Raw genomic sequence first — 20,459 nt, forward strand, 5'->3', positions numbered from 1 at the left:
AGGCCTTAGATATCAAGATTTAAAAAATGAGATTATAGCGGGCATGGTAGCTCACACCTGTATTCCTACTCAGGAGGCTGAGATCTGAGGATCGAGGTTCAAAGCCAGGCTGGGCACTAAAGAATGTGAGACTCTTATCTCCAATTAACCTCTAGAAAATGAGAAATGGGGCTTGGCTCAAGTATATGGCTGTAGCCTTGAACTGAAGAACTGAGGGACAGCGCCCAGGATGAGTTCAAGCCCTATGACCCACAGAAAAAAAAAAAAAAAGAATGCCATACACAATTATTATCAATATTTTTATTATTAGTAGTAGTAGTAGTCCTGGAGCCACAGCACCACTTTTGGCTTTTTCTATGTATATGGGTACCGAGGAATTAAACCTGGGTCTTCATGCATGCTAGGCAAGCACTCTACCACTAGGCCGAACTCTCAGCCCTGGAACCTATTATTTTTGGACACAATATATACCATTAAAATAAGGCTTACAACTCAGTAATTTAAAAAGAATAACCCAATTTTAAAAGGGCAGGGGAATGAATATAGTGGCACACAGTTGTAACTCTAGTATTCAAGAAGCTGAGGTAGGATAGTGAATTTGAGGTCAGCCTGGGATATATAGGAAGACCTTACCTCAAAACAAAAAATAGAGCCAGAGAGGCAGGAGTTTGGCCAGCTGGTGGAGCTCTAGCCTTAAGAAAGCCCAAAGAAAGTGCTCAGGTCCTGAATTCAAACACTAGGACTGGCACAAAAAAAAAAGAGGCGGGGGCAGTCTAGTAGTAGAGTGCTCGCCTAGCATGCACAAAGACCTGGGTTTGATTCCTTGGTACCACATACACAGAAAAAGCCAGAAGTGGTGCTGTGGCTCAAGTGATAGAGCAGTAGCATTGAGGAATGCCCAAGGACAGTGCGCAGGTCCTGAGTTCAAGCCGCAGGACTGACAAAAAAAAAAAGGGATGGGGCCTGGAGTTTGGCCAGTGGTAGAGTGCATTAAGACTCAGGTTTGATTCCTCAGTACCATAAGTATATATATAAAAGCAGGAAGTGGTGCTGTGGCTCAAGTGGTAGGGCTCTAGCCTTGAGAAAGCCCAAGGACAATACTCAGGCCCTGGGCTCAAGCCTTGAATTGCTGGAAAAAAAAAAATAGAGCAAGGGCCAGGAGTGTGGCCTAACGGTAGCATGCTCACCTAGCATGCACAGAGCCCTGGGTTCAATTCCTTGGTACCACAAACAGAAAAAGCCAGAAGTGGCGCTTTGGTTCAAGTGGTAAAGTGCTAGCCTTGCGCAAAAAGTGTCCAAGGATGCCGGGGCCAGCCGGCAGCAAACCAGGGTTGGCAGACTGGGGTTCCTGAAATAGGGGGCAAGGACTAGGAAAAAATAGAAGAGAGACAGACACACTGGGTCCGGGATGTCTGCAGCCCAAGTAAAGACTGCCTCGTTTATTTAACTCCAGCTTCTCCCTTCTTGAAACCAGGGAACTTCCAACTGTTACATTCATATGGTAAATCTCAGGTAATTTAAACAGAATAAGGCCATAAAACAATAGGACAATAAAGCTATGGTCTGATGCAAATCAAGGTACAATTTGATTCTACTCTGGCTCCCAACACAAGGACAGTGCCCAAGCCCTGAGTTCAAGCTCCAGGACTGGCAAAAAAAAAAAAAAAAAAAAGAACCAGAGCCAGATGACCGGGAGTTTGGCCTAGTGGTATGAGTGCTTGCCTAGCATGCACGTAGACCCTGGCTTGATTCCTTGGTACCCCATACACAGAAAAAGCCAGAAGTGCGCCAGGCATGGTAGCCTTGAGGTAAAGCCCCAGGACTGGCAAAAAAAAAATAAAATAAAAACAGAGTCAGGTGCAGGTGACTCACACTTGTTATTCCAACTACTCAGGAGGCTGAGATCTGAGGATGTTAGTTTGAAGCCAGCCTGGGCAGAAAAGTCCCTGAGAGACTCTTAACTCCATTTAACCACTCAAAAACTGAAAGTGTAGCTATGGCTCAAGTGGTAGAACATTAGCCTTGAGTACAAGAGGCGCAGGAGCAACACTCAGGCCTTGAGTTCAACCAACCAAAAAAACCCCCAAAACATACATACAGATGTTGAGGATCTGAATGGACACTACTCTAATAAGCACAAGATACGATCTTCAATATCATTAGTCCTCAGGGAAACACAAATTAAAACTGCAACAAGATATTACTTCAAATCTACTAAGCTATTCAAGTCAAAGACAGACAAGAAGTATGGACATGGGTACAGAGAAATCAGATCCCATATACAGTGCTGGGAGGAATGTGAATTGGTGAGCAACTTGAACACAATCTGGCAGCTCTTTTAAATATTAGTTACTAAATAACCCAGAAATTCTAAAAATAAACCATTAGGTATTACCTAAGAGAAATGGGTATTTACTCTCTCCTATCCTCCAGTCTAGAGTCTTATGCACCAGCCACTCATACCTATATCCTAGTTATTTAGGAGCTGAGGGCTGAGAATCCAGATTTGAAATAGTTAAGGCAAAACAGTCCAAGAAACTCTTACCTCCAGCAAAAATCTGGAAGTGGAGGTGTGGCTGAAGTTGCAGAACTTCAGCCTTGTGTAAAAAAGCTAAGTGAGAGGATGATGCCCTGAATTCAAGCCCAGTACTAACATATATATTAAAAAGAAAAAGGAAAAAGACACATGAATGTTCATGATATTGCTCACATCCATTCCTTGGTACCACATATATCGAGAAAGCCAGAAGTAGTGCAGTGGCTCAAGTGGTAGAGCTCTAGCTTTGAGAAAGCCCAAGGACACTGCTCAGACCCTGAGCTCAAGCCCAAGACTGGCAAAAAAAAAAAAAAAAAATATATATATATATATGTATGTATATATAATATATATATATATATATAGAGAGAGAGAGAGAGAGAGAGAGAGAATGCTCACAACCAAAATATGAAAACCCTAATGTCTATTAATAGGTAGAGAAATAAAATGTAGATCTAAGCAACTGAGTTTTACTTGGCCATGAAAAGGAATAAAGTTAATAATACTGCAGCATGATTTTGAGGGGGAGGTCGGCATCAGTAGTGGGGTTTGACCTTAGAGCCTATGCACTCTCCCTGAGCTTTTTTGCTCCAAGCTGGTGCTTTACCTGAGCCACAGGACCACTTCCAGTTTTTAGTTAATTGGAGATAAGAGTCTCACAGACTTTACTGTCAGTCAGTACTGGTTTCAAATGCAATCAGATCTCAGCCTCCTGAGTAGCTAGGATTATAGGCTGCACTATCAGCACCCAGCTGCAACATGATGTTTGAAACATTACTTAGTGAAAGAAGCCACACAAGAAAAGGACACATATTAAATGATTTTTTTTTCTTTTTGTGGCACTAGAGATTGAACTCAGGAGCTTGAGTTATGACCCCAATTCTTCATGATCTCATCTATTATAAAATACTGAGAATAAAGATAAAGAGACAGAAAGCAGATGGGTGTTAGCAGGGGTAGGAGAAAAATGTGAATGTTTGGGGGTATAGGATTTCTTTTGGAGATGGAAATATCCCAGAATTGACCATTGTGATGGCTGCACAAGGTTATGAGAGCACTAAGGGACAATAGATCATACATATACTTTGAAATAGTAAACATTTTCCAGTAGTAGCATATGCCTGTAATCCCAGCACTTGAGTCTATTCCAATCTCTGGTAGGATACTCACCTGCTTCTCGGCCCTTTTAGGAACACTGGAAACCCTCCGACATCTCAGACACACACTCCCTGCACCTCGCCTCCCCGCCCCGGGCTAGAACTCAGGTTCTGGGCTTTGTCCCTGGGCCTCTATGTGCTCAAGGCTAGCACTCTATCACTTGAGTCACAGACCCACTTCTGGCTCTTTCTGTTTATGTGGTACTAAGAAATCAAACCCAGGGCTTCATGAATGCTAGGCAAGCAATCTACTACTAAGCCATATTCCCAGCCCATCAGACACACATATTTACATCATTATTTTATTCCACTTTGAAAACCACCCATGTTGTTTGTCAGATGTATCCAAATCCAAACTTAGGGAACAGGCTCCACTGTGCTTCTCATTATAGAATAATGAAGTCCCAGAGCCAGAAGCCCCTGGCTGCCTGATGCTAAGAGATGTGCCTGAGACTCCCTGGTGGATCATCCAGCACCTATATAGGCAAAGCTAGATTATTTTCCCAATCTCTCCACAGCCAGGTGCCAGTGTCCACAACCTGGGCTACCTCTGCTGGGCCAAAACTAGTTTTCTGAACCAGGAGCTCACAGCACCATCCACTCGCATCACCAAAGCTATGCCCAGTAAGAGTCCCACGCTGCTCACAATGAAGCCTATGGCCTCAAAAATGAACCTGCAAAGAAAGGTAGGGTACTTCAGAGGGCTAACTGTAGGCCTTGGGCTTTTCCCTAACAGAAGCAAAACTTGTTTCTGAATGTCTATGCTGTGCTCAAGGCCCCTCCCTCTCCACCACCAGTCCTTCTCAAGCAAAACTACTCACTTGGGAGCAAACACCTTCCAGACCATGAGATGCCTGCGGAGGATGAAGGCTGCCGAGGCACAGGCCAGAATCTAAGGGAAGAGAAGAAAAGGCAGAATTATTTAGGAAGTAGGACAAAAAGAAAGTGAAAAACGAGAAAAGCTCAGTACTTTTAGGATCTGTACCCTCCATTCACCTGAATACCAAGGACAAACAGGTATTTGAGGCCCAGCTGCAGCAGCGCGGCGTGGAAGTGGTGAGGCGCTTCCCGGAGACGCATCTCCATCCGTGGCTCTTCCTCTTCACACCTGATTCTGGCCTCAATTGCATTCCCTGGAGACTGCCGCCTCTTCTTTGGTCCTTGACCCTCACACAGGAAGGGCCAGAGCAAGAGCAGGGGGCAACCTACTGTCTCAGGGGAGGACAGGGATATATCAATGGAGGAAAGTCCATTCCAGTCCCAGCAACTCCAATGGGCTGAGGCTTCCATTAGCTTTGGCCAAAGGATGGCAAGGAGCCAACAAAACCACCCAAATCCAGGACTTTTCTCTTTACACAAAAGCTAGAAAAACCAATGGAAAAAAAGGAAGTACCTGCAAAGAGGAGGTGGGAGGCAAAGGTGTTGGTGCCCACCAGCAAAGCAGGCAGCCACGTCGAGGACCCATGACCTTCTGGGAACCCTACAAAGGCCGCATGCCAATGAATGGCTGGAAAGACGGGTTGGTGGCCTGTGGAATAGAAGGTCTGGGTGGCCAGGAGGGCCCAAGCGGAAACTGCCTTCCATGGCACAGTGAAAGGACCTGGAGGAAAAGAGAAGTCTTTACAATCACATCTCATTGCTAATCCAAGCCTACTGCTCCACAATCATAGATTCCTTAAACACACACATGCCCACCATCCTACTTCCTTGTCAGTACTCCGTTTCCTTGTTGCACAAAGCCCTGTCATTCTAATCTGAAACCCACCACCTCAGGTTTAACCTTCTCTTATACACACAACTCCTTATGCTATATTTTCGTAATTAGCCACTTATATTCCTAGAACATCAGAAAATGTGCTCCAGAGATGCAACACTTCCACAAGAACTGAGTCTAAAGGACTTCTTATCTTCTCCCTCCAGAACTGATAGCTTGAGAGATAGTTTGGTGATGGTAGATAAAGGTCATCAAGCAGACCTTTTCCAGTTGTGAGACCAAGGTAAGAAATACAGGAAGCAACACTTCCCTGAAAAAAGGGAGCTGAACTCTGCTGTCCTCAGGTCAATAAGGGCTGAGACATGTATTTACCAGTAGTGGTGATGGGAATCCCAGCAGCAAGTAGGTGCAGGAGAAGGAAGCTCTGCAGAAACAGAAGCAGGAACACAAGGCTGATGCGTTCTGCATGCAACAGCAGAAGTGGGAAGGTCAACAGGGTGAGGGCTGTGACCACAGCAGCGGAGTAGACACTCCCCAACTGATAAGCAGCCACAGTCAAAGGACCCTGAGATTTGGTCCTTTCTAGCCGGCCCCGGAACTCCTCCTGCATGTATCGGTAGATTTGAGGGACCACGTAATCCAGGTCAGCCTGAGAAGTAGGGGGTCCTGAGAAGGGAGTGAGGACAGTCCTGGTCCTTGAGGCATTGACCCCAGCCTTCACCAGCACTGCCACAGGCCTCCAGAGCAGCAGCGTGAGCCCTGAAGCAGCCAGCCCCACCACAGCCCGCGGCAGCACAACGGACGCCCCAGCAACCAGGGTCCGGAGATGTGGTGGTGCCTCATCCGCCCCAGATGCCAGTGCCCAGTAGGCAGCGGTGCCTAGAGCCATGAGAGGAAGCCCCCAGCGCACAAAGAGCACAGAGGGCTCAGGGCTCTTGAGGTTACCATACTGGCGAAGCCACAGACGCACAGCAAATAACAGGGTCACCAGTGACCCCACACAAGCTCCATACCACAAGTTCTTGGCTTGACCACCCACCACGGATGCCAGAGGACTCAGCCAGGGAGAAGAGTGGCAAGCAGGTGTCTCTTCAGGGCAGCGATGGAAAAGCCCAGCTAGTCTGGTACATAAAAGCAACCCAACTCCAAGCCACAGGACATAGGTGCCAGTGTGCCGTGGGGGCCCTGTTTGAGCAGAGGAGTTAAGGCGGGATGTTGTGAGCAGCTTAGGTGGCAGCAGCTGGCCTTCCCAGTGAAGCTGGGCAACTAGGAATAAGATGAATGAGCCCAGAAGGAAGGGGGTAGCCCTGGCTTCAGCTACAACAAAACTATCAGAGAAAAAGGCAGCCAAGCGAATGAGTAGGATTAACAAGACAGGCCCAGGAATGGGAAGTAGAGTTGTCACAGGCCTCTTAGATCCCCAGCCAGTCCAGCTTTTCCACAGAAAATGAAGGAGTGAGCCTGCTGCAGCCACAGCCCCTAGAACCACTGAATCTAGCTTCATCCCAGTAACTGTCACGAGTCCCACATATAGTATGGCCCCAGTGAGGCCCAAGGCTATGGGTGTCAGTAGTAGAGGGCGGAAGGGAAATCCTGGGGACTTTGCCCACTGGGATGCAAGCAGGCAGAGAAAGCAGGAAGCAGCCAAGATAGCAGCACCTCCTGCCATGCGGACCAGAGAGAAACGGGCCCAAGACTCAATGCACATGGCCCGAGCTCCACGTAGAAACTGCTGCAGCTCAGCAATCACAGTCTGTAGTTCTATCTCAGCCCCTCGGGGACTCTGCAGAAGTCGATGGTAGTCAGTAGATGCCTTGACAAAGAGATTCTGCAGCTCATGAAGCTGCTTAACTTGGAGGTCCTGAGTAGCAGCTGAGTAGGCACTAAGAAATCGGGATACCTGGCAAAAGATCAAGAGACACAAGTCAGAGATAGAAATCAGGGCAAAGGCAAGCATAGATATTAGCAAAGGTATTTCAAATTCTGTCCAGAATGGGGAAAGGAAAGGATAATGGAAGAGGAGCATGGCTCTGCAAGGTGAGATGAAGACTAGGCAAAAGACAATGGTGGTTATTATGCTCTGATCACACAGAAGCCTCATACCCTCACTTACCTGCTGGGCATTGAGATACAGAGCTGAGGCCTGGGCTAGAGCAGAGGCATAAGGCTGTGAGTCCTTGCCACCTGAGAAGAGCTCAGCCAACACCTCTCCAATGTTCCCAAATGGAATGGGTATGCCTAGAAGCAGGGCCAGTGTGGGCACAAGGCTGATTTGAGGAATCACCTCTGGCTCCTAGAGGGATAGAACAGGGTTCATCTCAAAGTTGAAGTCAGTATTTGGGATAGAAAACATAGGGCCAGGGCTGGGAGTTTGGCCTAGTGGTAGAGTGCTTGCCTAGCATGCATGAAGACCTGGGTTTGATTCCTTGGTACCACATACATAGAAAAAAGCTGGAAGTGGTGCTGAGGCTCAAGTGGTAGAGCTCTAGCCTTGAGAAAGTCCAAGGACAGTGCTCAGGCCCTGAGCTCAAGCCCAGGACTGGCAAAAAAAAAAAAAAAAAAGAAAACACAGGGCCTAGGTAGAAATGAGAAGGGAATACCCAGATTATGATTGTAAGAGCCTAAAATACAGGGATCATGAGGATGCTCTAATCACCATGGGGACTCTATACAAGGAGGCCAGAAGAGTACAATCCAGTTCTTACCTCTGGTGGGGTGCTGGGAAAGAGGGCTGTGGGGCTGTATAAAAAGAGTGCAGCTGAGACCTCCAGATCACTGTCTCCTCCATGGTCACCATTCATGGTCATCCCGTGGTCCCCAGCCACGACCAGCAGTGTGTCATTCTCTAGACGCTCCACAAGTCCCCTGAGGGTCAAGAGATATGACAGAGGATAGGCATAAAGATTCTTCTTGAAGCCGGGAGTTTGGCCTAGTGGTAGATTGCTTGCCTAGCACGCATGAAAACCCGGATTTGATTCCTTGAAACCACATACGTAGAAAAAAGCTGGAAGTAGTGCTGTGACTTTAGCCTTGAGAAAGCCCAAGGACAGTGCTCAGGCTGAGTTCAAGGCCCAGGACTGGCCAAAAAAAAAAAAAAAAAAATCTTCTCAAGCCAGCCACTGGTGCCTCATGCCCATAATCCTAGCTACTCAAGAGGCAGAGATCTGAGGACTACAGTTCAAAGCCAGCGGGAGAGGGAAAGAGAGAGAGAGAGAGAGAGAGAGAGAGAGAGAGAGAGACAGAGACAGAGACAGAGAGAGAGACAGAGAGAGAGACAGAGAGACAGAGAGAGAGAAAGAAAAAGAGAGAGAGAGAGAGAGAATACAGTGCTCAGGCCTTGAGTTCAAGCTGCAGCACCCAAAAAAAGAAAAAAGAAAAAATTCTTCTCAGAGGCCCATTTATCCCCAGCTATGACTTTTACTAATAGGGCCTAGACCTCTGGCAAAAAGACATCTCTTTCATCATAACCCTGTTGCCCAAAGCTACACACTGTGTTATTCAACATGGATAATGCCCCTAACTTTATTTATTTTTTAATTAATTTATTATTATTTTTTTTGGCCAGTCTTGGGCCTTGAACTCAGGGCCTGAGCCTGCTCCTAACTTCAGAAAAAGGAGTGGAGGGTCAGGAGTTTGGCCCAGTGATAGAATGCTTGCCTAGCATGCACGAAGACCCGGGTTCGATTCCTCAGTACCACATACATAGAAAAAAAGCTGGAAATGGTGATGAGGCTCAAGTGGTAGAGCTCTAGCCTTGAGAGAGTCCAAGGGCAGTGCTCAGGCCCTGAGTTCAAGCCCAGGACTGGCAAAAAAAAAAAAAGAAAAGAAAAGAAAAAGGAGTGGAGAAGATAAAATTCAGACAGGAGAGTCTCAAAATAAAGACTTTTCCTTCTGGGACAAAACATCACAAGATTCTCAAACACAAATTCATTCCCCAACCAATACCCCACACTCACTGGATCACCTGGTCCATCTGGCTAAGTTTCTTGGCCATTTCAGGGTGGTGAGGGCCATGCTTGTGGCCACAATGATCCACACCCAGGAAGTGAGCGATCAGCACGTCCCATTCACCACTGTCCACTGGGAAGGGGAGAACATCAAGCACAGGAGACTAAGGGCCATTCTTCAGTCCCAGCCGAGCTCTGGACAGCCCTCCACCACCAGGAATACAACCCCATCCTGTTACCCCCTCAAGAGGCCCGGGATCTTTAGACAAAAGCAGCTTTTCCCAGTCCCAGCCTTACTCAGCATTTAAGTGCCTTTAGCCCCATGCTCACTGGTGGGATAAAGGTGTTCTAGGATGCCATTGTCCACTGTGTGTAGGTCTCTAACATTGAAGGATGAAAAGAAGAAAGCTTGGGAAAAAGCTCCAGGGAAAAGGTCTTTCCAGGTATCATCTCCCATGAAAACTATACGCTTTCCTGCAGAGACAAGATAGGGGTCAGAGTCTGAACAGGAGTCAGGGTAGGGAAGACCTTTTATTAAAGACCCATCAGAAAGCCCAACCATATACTCTAAAGCATAGTAACTCCCTTTCCACTGGAACTTAAAATTTCCCATCAGGGTTTTCTCTGTTGAACTACATTAAACCCAGATGTCTCATTCCAGTTCTTACAAAATGACCTGTTAGTGCTCTAATCTCTGTTGGCCTATTTTTCATGGGTACAACCTGTTCTTTTCAAGTTAGTAAGTGAACAAGCCTGGCCTCTATTTTCTTCATTTATAGGCCAAGACCCTTCATTTCTTCCTTACCTCTTTACTGAAAATTTCTCAAGATTAAAACCAGCATTCTGTGCAAATTAGAAACTTCTCCAGTGTCAAAGGTCTTTGTCCCTCCAAGTGAGGTTCCTACACCCAAGTCCTTGCATTGGTCTCTTTCTCCTCCTCAGTCCGCCTAAATCAAGCCCCACTTCCCGTTTCCAGCGAAATCAAGCCCCACTTCCCGTTTCCAGCGTTTATTTGGAGATAAGAGTCTCAGGTCCTTTTGTTCCTGGGCTGCCTTTGAATCTTGATCCTCATCCCAGCCTCCTGAGTAGCTCGGATTACCGGCATGAGCCACTGAAGCCCAGCTAGCTCCCTGACTTCTAAAGAAAATAAATAACCAGGAATGCCTGAGGCCCATACTGACCTGCACTGGTGAGCTGCTTAATGAGATTGTCTTCTACTATGGCGTGACTGGCAAAGTTACTGCCAGCATCAATAAAGGTAGGCAGTGAGCCAGTGGTAAGGGCTTTGAGGCGCTGCATGGTGGTAGTGGGAGGGTCAACTAGAGATTGGTACAGCCGGGCATGGTAGGGCTGAATCTCCAGGATCTTCTGCAAGGAGCCCAATTTTCCCAGAAAGGGCAAGGAGACAGGCGGTTCCCCAGGCATATGTGAGCGCTGAGGTTGGGCAAAGTCAAATCTTAATGCATCTATCAGCACCAACACAACCCTGGAGAAGTGGGAAGACATCCAGCAGGCCCCGGGCTTCCCCTGGCTTCCCAATGGCAGCGACCCAGGGCCTGGGGGTTCATGACAGCTGCTTTGGTTGGTGAGCTCCAAACGTGTGAGAAGGAAGCCACTGGTGAAGAGAGCAATGCCAGCGTAGAAAAGGAAACAAACCCAGGCCAGGAAGGCCAGCACGGAGACCTTCCACATCCTGGTAGAGACAGGAGAGGGAATATCATGGTGAAGCAAAGCATATTCTGGACCCTGACCACCCAAGCAGCATCACCTCCTCCTAACCAATCCTATAGCCCTCTCACCGAGGTACAGGTCTGTAGGTAGTAACCCTGAGCCTGTTAAAAATGCTGTTGCAGAGTTCATCCTAAGTCTACTGAGTCAGGCTCTTGGGGTGGGGCACCGAATTTTCCCGGGAACCAAACCATAGCCCACAAGGAAAATGTGATTGCAAGTGGTAAGACTGCTCTTTAACAGGTGGTCTCAGCCCTTGACCCCGGCATATCCCAACCCTCCAGGGAGAAGAGTGGGAGGTGGTCAGGGCTCTCAGCCGCCAAAGGAATCCGGACCAGCAAACGGCGCCGCCTGGTGGTGACCGCGGGGAAAGGGAGGAGTCACGCTCCGCCTTCCGGGGAACCAGAAAGCCAGAGGCGCGACCTCCTCGCCTAACAGCGCGACCGGACCGTGGCTCCAAAGTCAGGAGGGCGCGCCGGGACCCAGTGGCCCAGGCCGATCTGCCTCTTACCGTGGCTACCCAGTCCGCGCCTGGGCTCTAGGGCCCCGGTATAAGGCTCCTCTGGCAGCGAGCTGGGGCAGGGGAGCTCACCCCCACTTCAGATTGGGGGCAGTCGGAAGTTCTCCAGAGACCTGGCCTACCTGGATCCGTGCCCGGAAGTGCAGCGGCGGCGCCGGGGGTCTGGCACCATAGAGGTGCGCGCACCAGAGAGAGAGCGCCCTACGGGGAGCCCCGTCGCCACCTGCCGGTGCCTGGGTGGAAGTTCACCAAGGAAATTGGATGGGAGGTTTATTTTTTAAATTTAGGATTGAGGACCAGAACCTAAGCAGAAGAGATGTAGGGAGAGACTGAGGGCTGGATCTCAGTGGTGGAGCACTTTCCTAGGCTCTGAGATCCATCTCTAGCACTCATCATCATCATCATCATCATCATCATCATCGAGTTGAGGGAACTACTGTCCTTCTTGGTAATAACTATTTACAGGGCTTGAAGCCTAGCTCTTCCCCCACTCACTGTGATTATTTGAAACTACAATCTGTAAAATACAGGTAAATATAGGTAAATAGTTCTTTTTTTTTTTGCCAGTCCTGGGCTTCAGCTCAGGGCATGAGCATTGTCCTTGCATGGGCTTTCTCAAAGTCAGAGCTCTACCACTTGAGCCACAGCACCACTTCTGGCTTTTTTCTATGTATGTGGGGCTGAGGAATCGAACCCCGGTCTTCGTGCATGCTAGGCAAGCACTCTACCACTAGGCCAAACTCCAGGTCCCAGAGTAAATCATTCTTACTTCATCCTTTTGCTTAGCTGATGATAGATTTCATTATTGATCTCAAAGTATCTAGTTGAATATTTTATTAAACTAATAAAATCCTAAATATTCAGTTTAGTAAAGGATCTGGCAGTTCTCTAAAAAAAAAAAGAAAAGATATAAAAATGGCCAACAAATTGGAGATTCCCAAGATCATTGACCATTAGGGAAATACTGGAGTTCAAGCCTCAGTAGGAAAAAAAAAAAAAAGGCTAGATGTGGTGGCTCACACCTGTTTGTAATCCTAGCTACTCAGGAAGCTGAGATCTGAGGATCGCAGTTCAAAGCAAGCCTGGGCACTGAAGACCATGAGACTCTTATCTCCAATTAACCACTAGAAAACTGGAAGTAGCACTGTGGCTCAAGTGGTAGGGTGGTAGCCTTGAGTTGAAGAGCTCAGGGACAGGGCCCAGGCCCAGAGAACAAGCCCCACGGAAAAAGGGGAGAGAGAGAGAGAGACAGACAGACAGAAAGACAAACAGACGGACAGAGACACAGACAGAGAGAGAGCGAGAGAGTGCTGAAGTAGTTCAGTGATAAAGCACTTGCTTAGCAAATACAAGGAATAGAGGTTCAAGTCTATAGGTTCCGTCCCTAGCATCCAACATTAAAAAAAAAAAATTAATTTAAAAAAAGATTAGGAAGGACATAGAAACCGGAACATTCATACACTGATGGTGGGATTGTAAAATGGTACAGCCATTCCAGAAAAAAGACATTTCCTCAAAAAGTAAAAGTTATATGTTTCACTCCTGGTATGTACCATCAAGCACAGCTCTCAGTTGTTTTAATAACCTGTGTCCAACCCTGATCTTGACACATAAGACACTATTAAATATTCTCAAATTGAAGGAATGAAAAATGCACTTAGAAGCTAGTTTAGCAGTACAGCATCCTTCTAGAAACCTGTGGTCTAGAGTTCAGAACCCAATAAAGCTAAAATAAAATAGAAACACCACTCAGCAGTATCACTATTCACGGCTAGTCTTTTCCCATATAAAATCCCCAAACACCTCCCTCAGACATACAACTCCACACTTAGCAGGAGGGAGGCTACACTTCCCAAGATGGCAGTTCAGTAGACGTTTATTCCTTTCACACTGTAATTTTTTTTTTTTTTTAATGCTCATACTGGGACTTGATCTCAGCTCCTGGGTATGGTCCTTTAGCGTTTTTGCTCAAAGCTGGCACTCTACCACTTGCGCCTCAGCTCCACTTACAGCTTTTTGTTTGTTTGTTAGAGATCTTACCTACTTTCCTGGGCTGGGTTTGAACCAGGATCCTCAGATTTCATCCTCCTAAGATTACAGGCACAAGCCACCTGGCTCAAGAGTGCCTGGCTCACAGTTTCTCTTATAGAGAAAAAGAATGGTTTCACTAACTACATGAAATTAATTTTTGCTCATGGAAGAACCAGCATTAGAGGTGTTAACAGGACAGGACTGAAAGTGGACATACATGGAAAATTCAGATAACTTTTCCAATTTCATTCCCCAATCAAAGAAGACAGTTTCTAGTTTGCCATTGGGGAGTTTATTACATGATTATTAAGTTCAAATAAAAAAATAAAAACCAAAATCTTGGCAGGAAGGCTAAGACCAGAATCTGGAAGTACCTTTCCCAGTACCCAGACTTCCTGGCCAAGCCATCACCATTAACTCAGCTTGACTCGATCCAATTCCTCAAGACTTCCATCTGTACTCTGGACCTTGCTACTCCCGCTGGAGACTGAGTTTGGGACCCCTGGCACTGGGGCTTTGGTGAGGGCTCCATACACACCCATGGCCTGAGGAGAGGGACAGAGAGGCATGAGAATACCTGACAGAAGGCATAGCTCTTTCTATGACTAAAAGGAAAAAAAACTTGGCCTTTTTTTTTTTCCCCCTTGCCAGTCCTGGGGCTAGAACTCTGGGCCTGAGCACTGTCTTTGGGTGTTTTCAAGGGTAGTGCTCTACCACCCGAGCCACAATACCACTTCCAGCTTTTTTTGTGTATGTGGTATCTAGGAATCGAACCCAGGACTTTGTGTATATTAGTAAGCATTCTACCACTAGGCTATGCTCCCGGCCTGAACTTGGTTTCTTTCTCTCATTTCTCTTTCTATCTTTCTGGCACTGGTGACTGAATTCAGAACAGTTAAGCCGTGACTCCCAGTCCTTTTGTTTTTGGTTTGTTTCAGTACGAGTTTCACTTCTGAAAAGGCTGGCATCAGATGGTAACCCTCCTACCTCGGGCTCTGGATTACCTGGGACTACAGATATGTAACACCATATCCAGTTTGTTTCTGCAATAATCTCACTTAACTTTTCCCTTGGCTGGTCTTGAACCTTTCCCTAACTTTTCCACCTGTATGGAAGGGATTACAGATGTACACCACTATTCCTAACTCTTTGGTGTGTGTGCGTGCGTGCCTGTGTGTGTGTGTGTGTGTATGTGTACACATGCTAATACTGGGGCTTGATCTTAGGGACTGGGCATTGGGTACCTATCTTCCTTCAAGTGTGGAGCTCTACGGGGCCGGGAGTTTGGCCTAGTGGTAGAGTGCTTGCCTAGCATGCAGGAAGACCCAGGTTCGATTCCTCAGTACCACATACATAGAAAAAGCCGGAAATGGTGCTGAGGCTCAAGTGGTAGAGTGCTAGCCTTGAGAAAGTCCAAGGACAGTGCTCAGGCCCTGAACCCAAGCACAGGATTAGCACAAAAAAAAAAAAGAGTGGAGCTCTACTATTTGAGCTACAGCTTCACTTCTGGCTTTTTGGTGATTAAATGGAGATCAAAAATCTTATATAGATTTTCCTGTCCAGGCTGCCTTTGACCCATGATCCACAGAACTTAACCTCCTGAAATAGGTATTATACAGCCATCAGTGCCTGGCCTTTTAGGAATCTTACAAACTCTCAGAATAGGGTAAGTCAAAACACTGGCAATTATCTGCAGAAAGGAAGTTAATTCAAAAGCATTCTTTGGCTGGGCACATGGCTCAAGTGGTAGAGTGTTTATCTGGTATGCACAAAGCCCTCAATTCAATTCTCAGTGTTCCCCTCCTCCACAAAAGTTTCATCTGCAAGGGGAAAATGAAAGTGTCTCATAAGCCAGGTGCTGGTGGCTAACGCCTATAATCCTAGATACTTAGGAGGCTGAGATCTAAGGATTGTGGTTCAAAGCCCTGGCACAGAAGTCCATGAGACTATAATCTTCAATTAACCAGAAAACTGGGAATGGCACTGTAGCTCATCATGGTAGAGTGGACACCTTGAGCTAAAGAGCTCAGGGACAACACCCAGGCCCAGAATTTAAGGCCCATGACTAACAAAAAAAAAAAAAGGAATTTTCTCATTCCTAGAGGTAACTATTTTACAGGAAATACTCTCTAAAAGACTTTACAAGCTGAGTGCTGTGGCTCATACCTGTAATCCAAGCTACTCAGGAGGCTGATCTAAGGATCACAGTTCAAAGCCAGATTGGGCAGTAAAGTCTGTGAGACACTTATTTTCAGTAAACTACCCCCCAAAAATCCAGAAGTCAAGCTGTGGCTCAAATGGTAGAGCATGAACCTTGAGCAAAAGAAGCTCAGAGACAGCACCCAGGCCCTTAGTTCAAACCCCATGACCAGCACCTACAATGTTAATAGTAGGTAGTAGGGGGTCTCTGTCCCTGGTAATGATGTTATGAAGAGAGCTCTAACCTGAGCCACCATACTAGTGACATCGCTGGGATTGGAGGGTAGTAGAATAGTGTTGGAGTCCTTGGCCAGTTTGGAGAATGCACTGACATATTGCTCAGCCACAGTCAATGAAGCTGCTGCATCTCCACTCTGTAGCCAGAGAAGGATAAATTCAGAGATGACAGACTTAGGGAAGATGGGGGGAAAAGGTCAGGTTTCTAGAAAGGGGGTATACAAGTCCCAATAAAAGAGTTCATGTAATATGTCTCAAAGGAGTCTGTAGTGGCAGGAACTCCTCCCAAGAGTCACTGAAACCACTTTCATTTCAATTTCAATTCCTTCCCCAGATTCCCACCCTTCCTTTGGTCTCTCACTTGTTGAGTCAGAGCTGCGGCCAAGATGCGAATAGCTTCAGCTTTAGCCTTGGCCTTGGCCAGGACTGCGCTAGCTTCTCCTAGAAGAAAAGAGACAGCTTCTCTCATGAAGTCAAAGTATCTCAAAATTCCTACCCATGCCCTCCCTGAACCTCTTTCACCTTCTCTCCTCTGCTTACCTGCTGCCTGGTTTATTTGCTCAGCCTTTTCTGCTTCAGAGGCCAGTATCTGGGCTTGTTTCTTCCCTTCTGCCACATTGATGGCTGACTCACGGGTCCCTTCAGACTCTAGAACTGTGGCCCGTTTCCGCCGCTCTGCCTCCACCTGCATGCCCCAAGTAACCATCATCATCAAGAAGCAAAGGGAAATTCTAACACAGACCTACAGCTATACTTATCACAATAGAGAAAGGAGTCCAGGTTCTCCTAGGACCAGAGTACTCTGAAGTCTTCTTCCCCACCTGCATCTGCATGGACTCTTTCACCCGTGGTGGCACATGGATATCCTTGATCTCATAACGTAGGCAAAGGATGCCCCAGCAGTCAGCAGCCTGGTTGATGGCATCCACAATATTGGCATTCAGGGACTCCCGTTCCTAAAGAAGAGAGATGTAAGAGCCATAGCTTCCATATACCTGTGAGGAGCCTAAGTCAAGAAGAGCCTGGCAGCCCAATGCTGATGGCTCACGCGGGGCTCCTAGCTACTCAGGAGGCTGAGATTTGAAGATCGTAGTTCTAAATCAGCCTGGGCAGAAAAGTCCATGAGATTCTTATCTCCACTTAACCACCCCCAAATCAGAACTGAAGCTATGGATCAAGGAGGAAGAAAAGTCAGTAATATTCTCTTCTTGTTTTGTTTTTGTTTTTACCAGTCCCAGGGCTTGGACTCAGGGCCTGGGCACTATCTTTGGGCTTTCTCATCACTAGTACTCTACCACTTGAGCCAAAGCACCCCTTCTGGCATTTTCTGTGTGTATGTGGTACCAAGGAATCAAACCCAGGGCTTTGTGCATGCCTGGTGAGCACTCTACCACTAGGCCACGCTCTGGGCACCAAGTCAGTAATACTCTTATCCCCAGTTAAGTACCAAAAAGCTAAATAGGGCTGTGGCTCAAGTGGTAGAGTACCAGCCTTGAGTGAAAAAGTTAAGGGACACAACTCAGGCCCTGAGTTCAAGCCCCAGTATGAGGGAGAGGATATGGGGGAGGGAGAAGGGCCTGATACTGCACCCCTAGAAAATGTGACTGTGTAAGACATGTGCCAGGTCCAAATCTACTTACCCGAAAAACTTTATCCAGAGAAAGTTTTCCAAGTTCTGATCTCATGGTTGTCTGAGCTAGCTGAGTGACAGCATACTCAGGGTCTTCCACACCATAACTTGCCTAGAAGGGAGCATGGATAGTATAAGCTTGTGTGTTGAATTTAGTGAGAAGGGCAATTCAGAAGGTTGCATAAAGCATGAAGCAGATACCTTGTAAGGGTCCATAATGCGCAGGTAAAGGACTCCATCTATTTGCAGAGTTACATTGTCTGCAGGAGCAGAAGCAGTAAAGAAAAGGAGGTCAGGCCTCCAGATCCCAACCAGCTCTTTCTCCTAAGCTCTGGATCTACAGCAACTATATCGGAATGGTCTCAGAGCACCCATGTCACCCTGTATCCCTCACCAAGAGTCACAGCCGACTGCTCAGGTACGTTGATGACAATTTCCTTGAGACTCTGCACGTATCGGATCCGGTCTAACACAGGGATGAGGATGTTCAAGCCCTGGGAAGAGGAGTCATAGGTCCTCAGAAAAGTGGGAGTGGAGTCGGAATTTAGGCTAGGCCTGGATTAGGTGGGAAGTCACATACAGATTATGCCCAGAAAAGTAGGACCTTTCCAAGAGATGTTCTTACAAGGCTGGAGTGTCACTGGCAGAGAATCTAAGGGCACAGGAATGAAAGACCTCTGAAACCAAGGAATCAAGGGGACAAATGCCAGCCGAATAAACCACCTCTAAGCCAACAGTTGAGGCTGAGACAGTGGATAGTACCAAGAATAGAACCAGTAGGATGCTAGGGTTTTAGGAAGAGGTGGCAAGATAGACATGATGGTCGGTACAGAGAGCCCTGCTAGGCCTCGTGATCCTGGGAGTCAGGAGCCAAAGGGGCAGGCAGGCCCCAAAGATGTCTCACCGCCCCCCTGTGAAGGACTAGGCCTCGCTCTAGCCGGAAGTGAGCAAAAGAGGTTCTCACAGGCTCCAGGATCCGATGGAATCGGCCCATGCGCTCCACCACCCAGGCCTCCTGTTGCGGCACAAACAGCACCACGGTGTTTCGGGGCAATCCAGAGGAGGCGCGGTGCGGAGCACGGCGAGCAGCTTGCACAGAGCCCTGAAGGGAAGGTCAGCGCAGGCTGAGACTCCACCGGCCCCGCGCCCCACCCGTCTCCCGAAGCCATCTCCCCAAATCGCGCGACCCTCCAGGGACCTCCGGGAACCACTCACGTGGGGACCATGACCTCTGACCCCCGTCCTCTTCCCAAAGTCGGAACCCCCCCCCTCCCCAGCCGAGGCCCCGAGCGGTCTCGGTGCCGACCCTCTGTAGAAGACTGCCTCGCTCTCACCCTTAGCAGAAGGGCTCCAGTGCCCCGCGCCGCGCGCGCCAGCATTTCCCACGGGCGAAGCGACCTCCGGAACCAACGAGACGCGGAGCAGAGCGACCGCTCTACGAGCCCCGACCCGAGCCTCTCCTCCCGCGGCTCCGCTCCCCCGACGTACTTCCGCCGTCCCTGCCCCCGTCCCGCCCCGACCCAATCCGCCGGGCCGGGCTGACGGCGCGGCCACTGGTTCCCTTGGAAACGCAGACTCGGAAGAGAGCGCCCAGGGCTGCAGGCGTCCCTGTTTGAGCCCAACACCGCCGGCCCCCTGGCGAACAGGAGCACTCTTTCCCGCGTGCAGCTGACCCAGCAACACCTCCCATCCAGTTCTTTACCCCCACTGGCGACTCCATTTACCCTCCAGAGCACACAATCGCACCCATCGGTCACAGTAGTGTCCTTGGATTGCAGCTGATTCGTTGCCATGGGTGCCATAGTGACATTCTCCGGTAGCCCTTTCTGTTGTGTCCAACCCTCCCACTGGGGACTGACCCCATTCACATTGCCATGGTAACTGGGCCTACCTAACTTTGGTGTTTGGGCAAACATTTCCCCTCTTCTTTTCTCCCAAGGCACTAACAGCTTTCCCACTTCCTTCACAGCCTGTCAGGCCTTGTCCCTTCAGAATTAAACAGACTTTACCTTCAACTTTGTCTGGGGTATGTCATCTTACACCTATAATCATATGTGTCATAACCCTTCTTTTACATATGAGAGCATACAAGTTCTGTGAGGCTAACATTATCAACAGAACCAGTATAAGAATCGATCTTGGGCCGGGAGTTTGGCCTAGTGGTAGAGTGCTTGCCTAGCATGCATGAAGACCTGGGTTCGATTCCTTGGTACCACATACATAGCAAAAAGCCAGAAATCGTGCTGTGGCTCAAATGGTAGAGCTCTAGCCTTGAGAAAGTCCAAGGACAGTGCTCAGACCCTGAGCCCAAGCCCAGAACTGGCAAAAAAAAAAAAAAAAAAAGAATCCATCTTTACCCACTATCGCCAACAACCTTGTTATATGAAAAGCACAAGAGCATAGGATCTATCCTATGCCTCTGAGGGGCTCAGGGCAGGTTACTCTTCTTTGGAAAAAAGCTAGGTTCTAACTCTAGTTACACCCTCCACCCTCCTCCACATCCTGTCTCCAACAGAAAAGAAAAAAAAAGAATTTAGTTCAAGTTTCCAAACAATTTATTCTATTTTTTCTTAAAAAATGTACCAGTTACAATTTTTCCTGTTTTTGTTTCTGTTTTTCCTTCAAGTTTCAGCAAATGCTTGTTCCCCTCAGCCAGGGCCTCAGGACTTAAGAGCTGAGGCTGGGCCAGAATCTGGAGTGAAGAATGGGATAGTTGGGAACCACATGACTGAGTTTGAGGGGGTATCCCTCATCCCAGCT

General features: G+C 47.8%; 2 protein-coding genes across 4 annotated transcripts; both read right to left on the reverse strand.

The window, feature by feature from the left end:
* Positions 1-2,913: 2,913 nt before the first annotated feature.
* On the reverse strand, positions 2,914-11,807 carry Pigo (phosphatidylinositol glycan anchor biosynthesis class O). 3 transcript variants are annotated; one of them, XM_090330189.1, is made up of 12 exons: positions 11,725-11,806; positions 10,536-11,047; positions 9,685-9,828; positions 9,364-9,487; positions 8,113-8,272; positions 7,521-7,700; positions 7,067-7,307; positions 5,780-5,869; positions 5,087-5,293; positions 4,690-4,901; positions 4,515-4,585; positions 2,914-4,367 (listed from the first exon to the last, which is right to left on the reverse strand). In XM_090330189.1, exons 1-12 carry the CDS (start codon positions 11,772-11,774, stop codon positions 4,238-4,240), a joined length of 2,121 nt encoding a protein of 706 aa, XP_090186315.1. In that variant the 5' UTR covers positions 11,775-11,806; the 3' UTR covers positions 2,914-4,237. The 3 variants fall into 3 exon arrangements, with proteins under 3 accessions (XP_090186315.1, XP_090186313.1, XP_090186314.1); XM_090330187.1 differs by having other exon boundaries at positions 5,780-7,307; positions 11,725-11,807; XM_090330188.1 differs by lacking the exon at positions 11,725-11,806 and adding an exon at positions 11,594-11,715 and having other exon boundaries at positions 5,780-7,307.
* Positions 11,808-13,902: 2,095 nt separating this feature from the next.
* On the reverse strand, positions 13,903-19,177 carry Stoml2 (stomatin like 2). Its single transcript, XM_090330190.1, has 10 exons — positions 19,034-19,177; positions 18,664-18,801; positions 18,094-18,193; positions 17,901-17,959; positions 17,710-17,811; positions 16,891-17,025; positions 16,610-16,754; positions 16,431-16,510; positions 16,078-16,206; positions 13,903-14,178 (listed from the first exon to the last, which is right to left on the reverse strand). The coding sequence occupies exons 1-10, from the start codon at positions 19,076-19,078 to the stop codon at positions 14,047-14,049; spliced, it is 1,065 nt and encodes a 354-aa protein (XP_090186316.1). The 5' UTR covers positions 19,079-19,177; the 3' UTR covers positions 13,903-14,046.
* Positions 19,178-20,459: the final 1,282 nt, after the last annotated feature.

The sequence above is a fragment of the Megascapheus bottae genome, chromosome 3 (assembly GCF_031878675.1).
Source record: "Megascapheus bottae isolate mThoBot1 chromosome 3, mThoBot2.hap1, whole genome shotgun sequence".
Classification (NCBI taxonomy): Eukaryota; Metazoa; Chordata; class Mammalia; order Rodentia; family Geomyidae; genus Megascapheus; species Megascapheus bottae.